The 12,933-nt window shown below is 38.1% G+C and overlaps 1 protein-coding gene across 2 annotated transcripts; it reads right to left on the bottom strand.

Moving 5' to 3' along the window:
* Positions 1-12,586, bottom strand: LOC149043795 (uncharacterized). Of its 2 annotated transcripts, XM_089210518.1 has the most exons (5): positions 11,972-12,586; positions 8,384-9,043; positions 7,018-7,140; positions 6,301-6,411; positions 1-5,235 (listed from the first exon to the last, which is right to left on the bottom strand). In XM_089210518.1, exons 2-5 carry the CDS (start codon positions 9,018-9,020, stop codon positions 2,195-2,197), a joined length of 3,912 nt encoding a protein of 1,303 aa, XP_089066644.1. In that variant the 5' UTR covers positions 9,021-9,043; positions 11,972-12,586; the 3' UTR covers positions 1-2,194. The 2 variants fall into 2 exon arrangements, with proteins under 2 accessions (XP_089066644.1, XP_089066643.1); XM_089210517.1 differs by lacking the exon at positions 11,972-12,586 and having other exon boundaries at positions 8,384-9,080.
* Between the last annotated feature and the right edge of the window lie 347 nt (positions 12,587-12,933).

Genomic DNA, 12,933 nt, shown 5'->3' with positions numbered 1-12,933 from the left:
TGATAGAAGTGCCAATTTGTAATGTTTTATTTAGCTCGAGATAGAGAAATAAAAATTTCAATTTTTTTTGCGACGTTTTTGTGTGAAAACGAGGCCCTAGGCCTCGAACAAGCAGCTGTTGTTACCATGGCAACAAGAGTGCTGCGACCTTTATAAAGGGTATTTTTGTGCATCCACCCTGAGCGCCTAACTGCATGCAAAATTTGAAGGGGGGTTGAAAATTTTCATTCCCCAAGATGTTTTATTCTTACAGAGAGTTGTTCTTAATTCGGCTGTTTCGTCCTGGTTAGCAGCTAAACCTCGTCGCAAGCGCCCTCCAAAGGTTTTCAACACAGCACCACAACCAGGTCCAGGATCTGCAAATGAGGATGTTCCAGTGGTAATTGTACATGATGTTGGTGTACAGGCAACTGATGATGACGCCTAGTTACTCTATTCTGTTGAGGAAGAGGTAGAGAAAATCTCCAAAGCCTTGGAGCTGCCAGATTTGGATGCCGAAGATTCTGATTGTGGCTCTGACTTTGAGTTTTCATAAACTACAAAAAGGGTCAGTTTCACACTTTATCACTTTATAAGCTGAAGTTAAAGGCCCATTTCCAACCTTGAGCCAACGCGTTCGTTTGTTTTCGTTTTGAACCACCGCTTTTGTTTAAATAGCGCCTCTGATTGGTTAGTTATTTTTACCTTGTCAGGTCTCAAAATACCTTCTGCCTTTTCTCCGATGAATTTGAAGAGCTTATCAAAATAATTCTGTTTAAAACAGTTCTATACGTTTTAATCCGGTATGGAATTGGATGAATCTATTGATTTAGTAGATTCCGAGGCAGTAAACGCTTATGGATCGGTTGTTGCTAAAGAGAAACGCGAAAATCCTTGCGAGCATTTCGAAGAAGGTGAAAATGTTGATCCACCACGTTTTCATTCCTTCATCAATTTTTTTTTAATTGAAGTTTGCCATCCTTGTTAAATAGGACCAAGGGTCAGTTGACGTTTCCTGCCCGTGGAGAGGAACTTGCGCTCGAAAGAGTGGTCGGCGTTGTTGTCCATGCAAAGCAGCAAATAAGAATTGTAACGCAAACTGTCAGTGTCGCTGACGTTCGAGTTCCTGCAATGAAGTGACTACACTTAAAATAATTAAACGTCCGGCAGTGCGATATTTTTCCATATTTCTCTTCGAAATCCAAAAAATATTTATATGAAAATGTTCTACCTTTATGTACAATCCTCAAGCGCCTCCAGGCAGCCTAAAATTTCGAACTTGATGTTTCTTGCTAACCCTGTTTACAGAGTACGAAGCCATCCAGGCGCTTAAAATTTCAATGACACGGCTGGACACGGTCCTTAAACAACTCCATATTTCTCCTTGAAATATACTAATTTTTCACTAGAAAATATTCTACCTTCATTTACAATCCTCAAGCGCTTCTAAAAAGTGAAAAAATGCCAACTTTCTCCGTTTCGCTGACCTTGTACACAGAGTACGAAGAGATCCAAGCGTGACACTAAGAAAATTTTCACCAGACACTACCGGACACGGTCTTCAAATAACTAAACGTCCGGCAGTCTGATATTTTTCCACATTTCTCTTTGAAAAATACCAGTTTCTATTGGAAGTATTTTGTCTTCATTTGAAAATAATTTGAATATTGTCCTTTTCGCCGACTCTTCACGGAGTACGAAGAGCTCCAGGCGTGACACTTAAAAAATTTTTTCTTAGGATTCTTCAAGACAAAATTCAAAATACTGTAAGGAAACAGTGAAATAACGAACGGCGAATATATTTACCGTAAAACTGTTGACTATATGTTCAGGATGGCTCTTGAGAAAGACGATTTTAGAAGGGTTTCAGTGATCTGGGAATTTCGTGTTACAGGAAATTGGGTCGCGGCGCGAGTTGCATCAAGGTTGGAAATGGGCCTTTAACTTGTAACTGTAGGATAAAAAGAGGCTCCGAAAACAACAGTGAAATAAACAAATTCTCCCAGAGTACCATTCTTTTTTATTATAATAGATTAAGTATGGATCATTGCAAGAAGATTTCTTCTCCAGATTGCAGGAAAATGCGTTTCTGGGAGACTTTTCTTTTAAAAATTTTCCTCAATTTTCAAAGGTACCTGCTTACTTTAAAGGCAGTGCCCTTCTACTTGAAAGTTGTTTAAACCCTGCTTTAATTGCCTCAGCAAGACATTCCATTCTAAAACAAATCAAACTTGGTTAGCATCTTGTTCACTTTGATTGCCTCAGCAATACATGTAGCACCCGTAACACTAATACCATTGTAAGACAATTCCAAATTGGTTAGCGTCTTGTTCACTTTGATTGCCTCAGCAATACATGTAGCACCCGCATCACTAATACCATTGTAAGACAATTTCAAATTGGTTAGCGTCTTGTTCACTTTGATTGCCTCAGCAATACATGTAGCACCCGCATCACTAATACCATTGCCTCGCAAATCCAAATTGGTTAGCGTCTTGTTCACTTTGATTGCCTCAGCAATACATGTAGCACCCGCATCTCTAATACCATTATTTCGCAAATCCAAATTGGTTAGCGTCTTGTTCACTTTGATTGCCTCAGCAATACATGTAGCACCCGCAGCACTAATATCATTCCCAGACAAATCCAAATTGGTTAGCGTCTTGTTCACTTTGATTGCCTCAGCAATACATGTAGCACCCGCAGCACTAATACCATTGTAAGACAAATCCAAATTGGTTAGCGTCTTGTTCACTTTGATTGCCTCAGCAATACATGTAGCACCCGCAGCACTAATATCATTCCAAGACAAATCCAAATTGGTTCGCGTCTTGTTCACTTTGATTGCCTCAGCAATACATGTAGCACCCGCAGCACTAATACCACTGTAAGACAAATCCAACTTGGTTAGCGCCTTGTTCACTTTGATTACCTCAGCAATACATGTAGCAACCGCATCACTAATACCATTGTAAGACAAATCCAAATTGGTTAGCGTCTTGCTCACTTTGATTGCCTCAGCAATACATGTAGCACCCGCAGCACTAATATCATTGCCTCGCAAATCCAAATTGGTTAGCGTCTTGTTCACTTTGATTGCCTCAGCAATACATGTAGCACCCGCAGCACTAATACCATTGTAAGACAAATCCAAATTGGTTAGCGTCTTGTTCACTTTGATTGCCTCAGCAATACATGTAGCACCCGCAGCACTAATATGATTCCCAGACAAATCCAAATTGGTTAGCGTCTTGTTCACTTTGATTGCCTCAGCAACACATGTAGCACCCGCAGCACTAATATTATTCCAAGACAAATCCAAATTGGTTAGCGTCTTGTTCACTTTGATTGCCTCAGCAATACATGTAGCACCCGCAGCACTAATATCATTCCAAGACAAATCCAAATTGGTTAGCGTCTTGTTCACTTTGATTGCCTCAGCAATACATGTAGCACCCGCAGCACTAATACCATTCTTTCGCAAATCCAAATTGGTTAGCGTCTTGTTCACTTTGATTGCCTCAGCAATACATGTAGCACCCGCAGCACTAATACCATTCTTTCGCAAATCCAAATTGGTTAGCGTCTTGTTCACTTTGATTGCCTCAGCAATACATGTAGCACCCGCAGCACTAATACCATTCTTTCGCAAATCCAAATTGGTTAGCGTCTTGTTCACTTTGATTGCCTCAGCAATACATGTAGCACCCGCAGCACTAATACCATTCTTTCGCAAATCCAAATTGGTTAGCGTCTTGTTCACTTTGATTGCCTCAGCAATACATGTAGCACCCGCATCACTTATACCATTCTTTCGCAAATCCAAATTGGTCAGATTCAAACCAGTACCAAACGACTTCGATAAATGCGAGTGAGAATCGCTTTTTTCCCTTTTGCATTCGTTGATGGCCTTCAATACAATTTTTGCACCACCGCCTTTATTTTTGTTGACTTCATTTGTTAAACTCTTTACAAGAGCCACAGCCTGTTCATCGCATTTCATGGCCAAAATTCCACACGAAAACAAAAGTATTTGTTTAAGTTCAACGAAATACCTGGGATCGGAAACTAGTTCTTCAGGTTTCATTTCCTTGCTTTGAATCTGAGAACAAATGAAGAATGCTGCAAAGAATTCTTGAAAACTTTTATGTAAGAACGCATAATGCAGTGTTTGTCTCAGTTTGCTGCCACCAGGCTGCACTGACAGAAACCCAAATTCAGTCAGGTCTTTTGCATGGTTTCTCAATTCACTTTCATTTAAATCCAGCTTATCGTCAAGTAAACCATTCAACGCTACTTTTCCAAGGTGATTCAATTGCGGTTTGTAATGGTTTGTCAGGTCTTCGATCTTTTCTAATAGTCCCTTCTTTTTTCTATATCTTCTCAAAACACATTCAACCATATCCAAGTACAGTTGAGCTCTGCTTTCGGGGAGTGTGCCCTCAAACTCTTCGCATAAAAGGCAAAGAAGTGCTGTGTTTAGAGGATTGGCCGCTATTTCTCTCAGGTTTTTATCTCGCGACATCCGTTGCGAGAGCTTGGTGGCTAAATCCGTCCTTTCTTTAAAGTACTTGGTGACAAATTCTATCACATGCTTCTCAGTGAATCCTTCGATCTGAAGCAGCGCGTCACAACATTTTCTCACCTCTTTTCCAGCTTCTTGTCTTGCTGTTGCAACTATGTGGCATCTAGGGAGTTCTCTTCCTTCAATTAATTTGGAAAACATCGACAATTTCCCGGATGGTAATTCATCCAATCCATCCAATATCAATAAAATGCTGGACTGATTTTCACGAATAAACTGAAAAAATTGTTGTTTGACTTTTTCATCGATGCCTAGGGGCAGCAGCTGATCATCAATGGCTTCCCAAACGTCAGAGTGGATATCTCGACATTTCAGCAACAATACCAATTTTAATGCTGTTGAGCCGCAGCCCTGAAGTTCTTGCTGTTTTGTGGCCCAGTCGTAGGCGTACTTTTTACAATAGGTGGTTTTTCCCATACCAGGTTCTCCTTCAATCAACACTGTTCTCGGCGCTGAACACTCTTCATACGGGTCTAGTATTGACGACATGTCAACAAATACGTCAGTGATTTCTCCTCTCGTTTTCTTTCTTCTGACCACTTTGAGCCTTGTAAAAATATTGTCGAGAAAAAACTGAAACTCTTCACACCATGGAAATGGTGAGAGCCATCCCTCGCGAGTCTTGTACAGCTGGCGAATTCCATTGATAAGCTCAGTTGGATCAAAAACACCTAGCAGTAGCAAAATAGGTAATTAATCTAATGAATGCCGCGTTGAAAATTGTGGTACGTCCCTGTCATTCGGCACTGAATTTAAATATGCGAATGAGTACGATACCGTTGCCAAAGAAATTACTTGGACGATGCAAAAAGGTTCTAGTGTATGATTTATGCCTACTGATTAAAAGCCATTTAGATTATGAATTCAGTTGAACCTATTCTGTTTGTTCGACTTTAGCGATGTCTAACAGTGAAACTCTGTCGTAAAATAAATTACTCGGGAGATAGATATTCATATCATTGGAGCCGTAGTCTGAGCAAGGCTTTTTCGGGATATAGCGAGACTACGAACTAATAAATGAAAACCAAACAACGTCTTTCTGCCTTCTTTGTCACGCGGTTTCATCAAAAATGCTGCAGAAAACTGGAGGCTCGCCTGCGATGAAGTAGGAGGTTTTGCCAACAGTCTTTTCCTCAGGAAATGTAAAATAACCACAAACATCTTATTCTAACCCATTTTACTCAAGACGATCCTCATTCAGCTATTTTCCCATGTAGAATTGAATACTCCACAATATGAGCGAAGGAAGGGTTTAGTTATTTTATTCAGAAATATGCGGATCACATTCAATGCTATTAGGTATTCGGCACTGAATTTAAATAAGTGAACGAGTACGACACCATCGCTAAATAACTTAATTGGACAATGAAAAAAGGTATCAATGTATGATTCATGTTAATCACCAAAGGCCATTTAGCTTATAAATGCCGTCGAACCTACTCTATTAATTTCTAACATGGAGCCGAACTTAATGCCAATATTTTCGTTAAAACTGTACTTCATTTTTATATCGTTCTCCATTCTAATAAAAATATAATGTTTCCGGGCTATTTAAGGGTGAAAGTTTAAACAATTGAAGGGAAGGAAAGCACACCAGAGAGGCTATTCCAGAGATTGTTTAAATTGAAAAACTGAATCTCTTTAAGATAGGATGATCTCTCTAACATACAGAACATGTTTACTACGACTAAATTAACGGTTAAGCAGGATAACTTTTATTGTATAATTCAACTGACCTTCATCCTTGCTTTCTCCCACAGGGGCTGCCAAAGTACACAGCTTTCCCTTCACTTCTTTAAGTTCACTGTCCATCTTTGCCATTTCGCTTCTCATTTTCTCAAGAGACCCTTTGTGGAATAACATTGGAACTTTTAGTCCGAGTGGGAGTCACTTTATTCATTAAAAGTTACCAGAATAGATCCTTTTCCCTTCCTCTGTGTACTTTTTTATTCTATACAACATTCTAAAAAACCTTATGGCCCGGCTTCAGCGGTTTCTAATAGTGAAACTCAGGAGATAAATATTGATTTCATTGGAGCCGATAGTCTGAAATATTTTTGTCGGTAAAAGTGACATTGTAAGAACTAATTAATAAAAACCAAAGAACGCCTTTCCGCCCTCTCATTTCTCCCTATGTCCTCAACAAAAGTAAAACTAGTATAAGACAATAGCCTTCTAAGCTAAATATGTATGAGTGCTGTCAGAAAACTATCCAACACCGTGAGGTAGCCTCACATCCGTGCCATCCCATTCATCCCACACATAACCAAGTATCTTCATTTGTAGCCAGGGCAGGTTGGAAGCCAGGGTGTGCTCTTACAACAATACATTACCTAATAAAATGTTAAATTGGCCGACATCACGCGAATAATGTGGTCATGCTCAAAAGATGTTTTAATAAATCCCTGTTGGTAGGTCAGTTTATCTGTGAGTAGCTCTTTCTAGTAACCAACCTTGATCTGCGCTTTTTTCCACTGTGGTCGCCTGGCTACTAAGCGTCTCTAAAACCTCCTTCATTTTCATCTCTATCTTCTCAGTTGTGTCTCTGAGGTCGTGCCTCATCTTTTCTAGCGAATCTGGAAATGTAAGAAAGATAAGCGCAATTTCATAAGCACATTTACACCACAGATTCACGTTTAAGTGTAGACAAAACAATGAAACGTATATCAATATCTAGTCGATTCCGAATAGATCAAACTCAATAGGACGCTTAGAAATTACAAAAATGCACTCCAGCAATTATACGCGAGCACCCACGAACAGAAAAATACTGCCGATGAAAACAAAGTGTGAACATTTGGGTTAATTCTTCATTTTTCACATATAACGCTCGAATAACGTTTCAAGTATGTGACTAGTTCCGTCCTCAATGAAAACATCCTGAGTAACCCTACAAGGCGGTGATTCAAAGCTGGAGAAATCTAGAGACCCGCCTTCAATGAAGTGGGAGGTTTTGCCGACAGTCTTTTCCTCAGGAAATGTAAAATAACCACATACATCTTATTCTAACCTATTTTACTCAAAACAATCCCCATTTAACTATTTTCCCATGTAGAATTGAATACTCTAATACGCCAGGAGGAAGGATTTGGTTATTTCATTCCGAAATATGCGGGTCACATCTAACGCTACTAGGAAGTTAGGTTCATTATAAGAAAGGTAATACTAAAATAAGACGATAAACTATCCCGACTACGATGATACACATGTATGAGGGCTGTCAAATCACCATCAAATCCGAGAGGTAGCCAGGGCAGAAAATCTCAGATTCCGTGGCATCCCAGTCAAGGTGTGCTCTTAGACTAGTAAAGTATGCTGTGTTGGCCGACATCCAGCGCTTACCGTCGTAATGCATATGAGCTGCGCTATGTACCCAAGAAAACAGCGTCGCTCTTAATAATTTTTTTTGCTGTGAGTAGTCTGAATCTGAAAATTTCAAAAGGTATGCGCATTTTCATAAGCAAATTTATATCGCAGCTTCACGTTAAGTGCAGATAAAACAATGCTATGTATATCAATATCTAGTCGATTCCGAATAGATCAAACGAAATAAGACGCTTAGAAATCAACAAATGCACTCTAGCTGTTGTACACAAGTACCCACGAACAGACAAAAATACTGCAAATTAAAACATAGTGTCAACATTTGGGTTAATTCGTCATTTTACACACAACGCAAATATACCTTCCAAATATGAGACTAGTTCCGACAATGATGAAAACATCATGAGCTGACCTACACTACCGTGTTAATTGGAAATATATACTTTTGTAGCCTTCTGATTCATCCACATTGGCAGTGGATAATGTTTTACTTACTTTCAATTTCTTCAAGCTTGTCTTTGATGCTGTCGTCGTCTTTCTTCCATTGTTTCATCAGTTGACGATAGTGCTCCTCGATATCTGGATCCATGCAGTCGTGCTCAAGGTTGTCGATTTCAGCTCTAAAATGGGCTCCTCCGAGTCTTACCAAAGCTTCTCTTACTTCCTGCCAGTAAGCACTGAAACTGCTGTCATCCACAGAGGCTTGAGAAGCATGGCCGTATACAGTGTTCCTGTAATACTTGACTCTGGCGATGTCATCTGCGATGCTTATGTTTGTAGCTAGGGGAAGACGATCCCATCCATTGGCAGGAGGGCCCAAACCACAGATATTTCTAAGAAGCACCGTTAGAAGTGTGATATCGAAGGCTGCAGAAGACACGGGTGCGTGAGTAGGGTACAACTTTCCCCACTGCGTGGGATTCAGCACTTTCTTCCTCCCTTTGTACAGTGATTGCAATGTGGCGTAATGCACTGAGGTACTTCCCAATACTGTATATAGAGTCGCTGGTGGATGTATTGTGTCAAAAGTGGACCTAAGCACCTGAGATCCAACATCCACCAGGAGGCGGCATAGCCTTGCATAGTTGGTAGTCTCTTTCGTAGACGCAAATGGCGAAATAGCCGTAGCCATAATAATAACTTTTCCAGGATGACCTGTCAAAAAGAGAATTGACATTAAGTAATGTTAATTAAACCCATTCGAAAAAAAAAAATCTCCCGATAGCCAATTGAGACCGAGAATGGTTTCAAATCGTGATGTCATTTTCTAAATCCTTTTAAGCAAGGAACACCAACGAAAGAACCTAATAAGAGATTTAATCTGAGATTTTTCATTTCAACCCAGTTTCTAGATTAAGAAAGAGTTTTGTTTTTCAGTTTACAAAGTAACAACCAGAGACATAAACAGCAGAAATGAAACGCGATTTGAAAGGTTAAGGGGAAATAAGTTTTTTTTTTCCTCTCTAGGGCCTTAAACCCGGTCAGTTCTGGCTGGTTGACGTTTGATTCTTAATCATCATCATCATCATCATCATCATCATTATCATTTTATTTGATAATGCAGGTAGGAAATTGGCAGCCAAGAAGGTTGATGTGGACTTACACATCACTAAAATAATTAAATGATATATACTATACTGCTAAAATAAAAAACTAATCTAAAAAGAGAAACTTAATCTTATAATTTAGGATTTATTATATCTAACAAAATTCCCCATTTCGCCTAAGAAGTATCTAATAATAAAAGTAATCACAGTTGTACCAGCATTAATACAAAAGCCGCACCCGTTTTTACTACTTCATGCAGCATCACAAAGATCTGACCATTGCCGGCGTAACCATTATACCTAAATCTTAAAACCTCCATAGCTCCAAAACGATGCACAAGCAGACACAAATATATAAACTACAGTTAAAAATCAAAGCAAGACTGCACAACCTCCATTTACCACCCTGCGAAGATCACTGCTACAACTTGGTCACTTGAAACATAATTGCAAAAGCATCATCTATCACCATCCCAACAAGAACAAAAACTACACAATCACAAGCAAACTACATAACCATAAGCAAACAACACTGTGTTAAGAAAATTTTCGTCAATATGGGAATCACGCAGTTACACTACACTGAATCATGCAGTTAAACTGCACTGAACTGTTTGAATTGACAACTTTCTCGATAATATTATCAGTGCAACGGCCTCTGAAAGTTGTAGTATTGCTTGTTTTAGGCTACATTTCTGAAACATTGCATGCTATATTTTAATTTGTTATCTTCAGATATTATAAAAGAAGGTACTGACTCGAAATATGACATGTCTTTCAGTAAACTTAATTCACACTTGGACTCAAACTTCTTGAAATTTATACTCCTCATGTCAGCTTGGTGTTGCTACTGCTAATGTACAGTTGTTGTTATGGTTATTAGTGTTTAGTCAAAAACACTGAAAACTTGGATGTCATAAATTTGAACAAAATTGGTATGCATGTAGCATTTATTTCTCCCAAAAGAATTACCATAATTAAAGTTATGCAGTCATAATGTCCATAATATAATGTCTATAATGTGATGTCTGTAATATAATGTCTGTAACATAATGTCCATAACATATAGTGGGCTTTATTTTTTCTTGTGCTCTTCGAGGATTTTGGTAATTTACAACACTCAAGTTTAGGCCCCTAGAATTTGTAAAAAAAGAGCCAAGCAGACCAAAAAAAACTGGTTTTCAATTTCAGAGAAAACAAAAAAAGAGCTATTTTCATACACTTTTCATTGGACAAAAATAAACAGCCTCTCTTGGCCATTTCCTGCAAAGTCAACTTTCAGATTACTGTTTTTTAAACAATTTAGGGTCTCCTTATTCCAAAAATTCATGAGTGGGCTAGATATGAAATATTTTAAATTTCACTATTTACACATAGGTCAATATGAATAGGTCATGATGGTTTTGGTTATTTTTACCATCTCGTAAAAATTGCTCTTACCATCCGATGAAATATACTTTTACACAAATGTTTTGGCCGTCAATGGCTCTATATGTAATGGTAATTTATGAATATCTTGAACATGTTGGATTGTTTATATGATCTTCGTTATTCATCCAGCTTGGGTTAGATTTTGTGCTTCGACGTCCATGCTACAAAAATTATTAAAAGTTAAACCTCTCCACACAAAAAAAATAATTTATGCAAAATCATCATGGTAGCCACTAATTGCCGAAGGGTTCCTTAAAGGACTTAAGTTAGGTTTAACTTGGCAAAACCTTAATGATAGACACTTTGCATGAATGTACTAATTTCCCATGCAAGACATGCAAGCATGGGGTGATAATTGCTAATCCATATGTACTTTGCCAAGGATGGAACCAGATCTCTGCACAAGATCTTCCATATTCCTGTATTAGGAGGGGAGCTTAAACTTTGATTTTATATGAATTAATAAGTTTTAATCAATGACCCAAAATTGAGTCTCTCAAATGTTAATATTCATAAGTCAACATACAGTTGAAACACTTCAAATACCTAGCTGCATGTAATCAGTAACTAACCCAGCAGTATATCAGAAGGACCACCAGAATTTCAGCAACATTTTCTAAGAGTATTTCCACATGTTTGTAGCCAAACATAATCATGCACAACCATCGATCACAACATAATTAAATAGGTCATTAATATAATGTATAGTTCTTGACATAACATTACCAGGCAAAATAATTAATACTCACATGGATATAAGTGAAATGAGAGCATGCAGAATTCTAAACATATGCAAACAGGACACAATTATTCCCAGCAAATAAATTATTAACCCTTTAACTCCCACATCAAATTTGTAATTCTCCTTACTCCCAATCCTACAATTCTTATAATGTTAGTTCAGAGAATTCAGTATTGGATCAACTTATTATCCCCAAATTTATATTTTTCTTTACTCTCATCACTTATCTGGTTGATGTTGTGTTGATATTGTAAGGAGAAATTCTGTCTTGGTCACTCATGGCAATTAAAGGGTTAATAAAGATTGACAAAATGAAGGCAAGTTTCAACAATGAGAGAAAAAAAGAGCAGCAAGTCCTCCTACCTTGTATAGAATTTCCTGGGGTTAAGAAAATAACCCTTGAATCAGGGATAAAGTCAGAAAGTCTGAAAAGAAAAGCAGCAGAACAACACTGAGTTGCTATAAATCAGTTATGAAAGACAATGAAAGTCACAAAGAAGGGCACTAACAGGTGCCCCAAGGTTATCAGTGGTATTAACCACAACATTATATAATATCAAATTAATTTCATATTATCAGCTGAGTTGATAATGTAAATTCACCACTGTGATGAGTTTAAAAGCTGACAATTCCTTTGTCAGCCCAATTGCTCTGATGAAAAGGCTAACACTCAAAATGTCATCTTTTTAAACCTTATCAACTCAATTGATAATACTAAATTATCCTGGTATACTCTCCCACTGAGGCAGCACCACAGTTTCTTTAGAAACTTACCCCCTTTATTTATAATATTAGCAGTGAACTGTAATCTGGAGAGCTTTGATAATTTATAGATTACATATATCTACTAGGCTTCCCTCCTCATGGAACATCACTCTAGCTCATTAACTGTTCAAGGAGAGCTAAGAAACAATAGCTTAGAATTCTAAACATATGCAAACAGGACACAATTATTCCCAGCAAATAAATTATTAACCCTTTAACTCCCACATCAAATTTGTAATTCTCTTTACTCCCAACCATACAATTCTTATAATGAAAGTGAAATGTGATCATCGCAGTAAATTTTCCAATTTAAGCAATTGGAAAGAAGAAGCCTGAAAAAAAAAAAAAAAAAAAAAAAAGGGCTTCAACGGGATTCGAACCCGTGACCTCTGCGATACCGGTGCGACACTCTACCAACTGAGCTATGAAGCCACACATTGGGAGCAAGGTCAATTTATTGAATTCATATCTTCCCGTGCAGTGAAATGATGTGAAGTTTATATGAAATAATTCATATTTGTACTGCGGTTGTAGATGAAAGTGAAATGTGATCATCACAG

Source organism: Pocillopora damicornis, chromosome 6 (assembly GCF_964200805.1).
Source record: "Pocillopora damicornis chromosome 6, jaPocDami1.2, whole genome shotgun sequence".
Lineage (NCBI taxonomy): Eukaryota > Metazoa > Cnidaria > Anthozoa > Scleractinia > Pocilloporidae > Pocillopora > Pocillopora damicornis.
The sequence above is the reverse complement of the archived record's forward strand: the minus strand, read 5'-3'. Positions and strand labels throughout refer to the sequence as shown.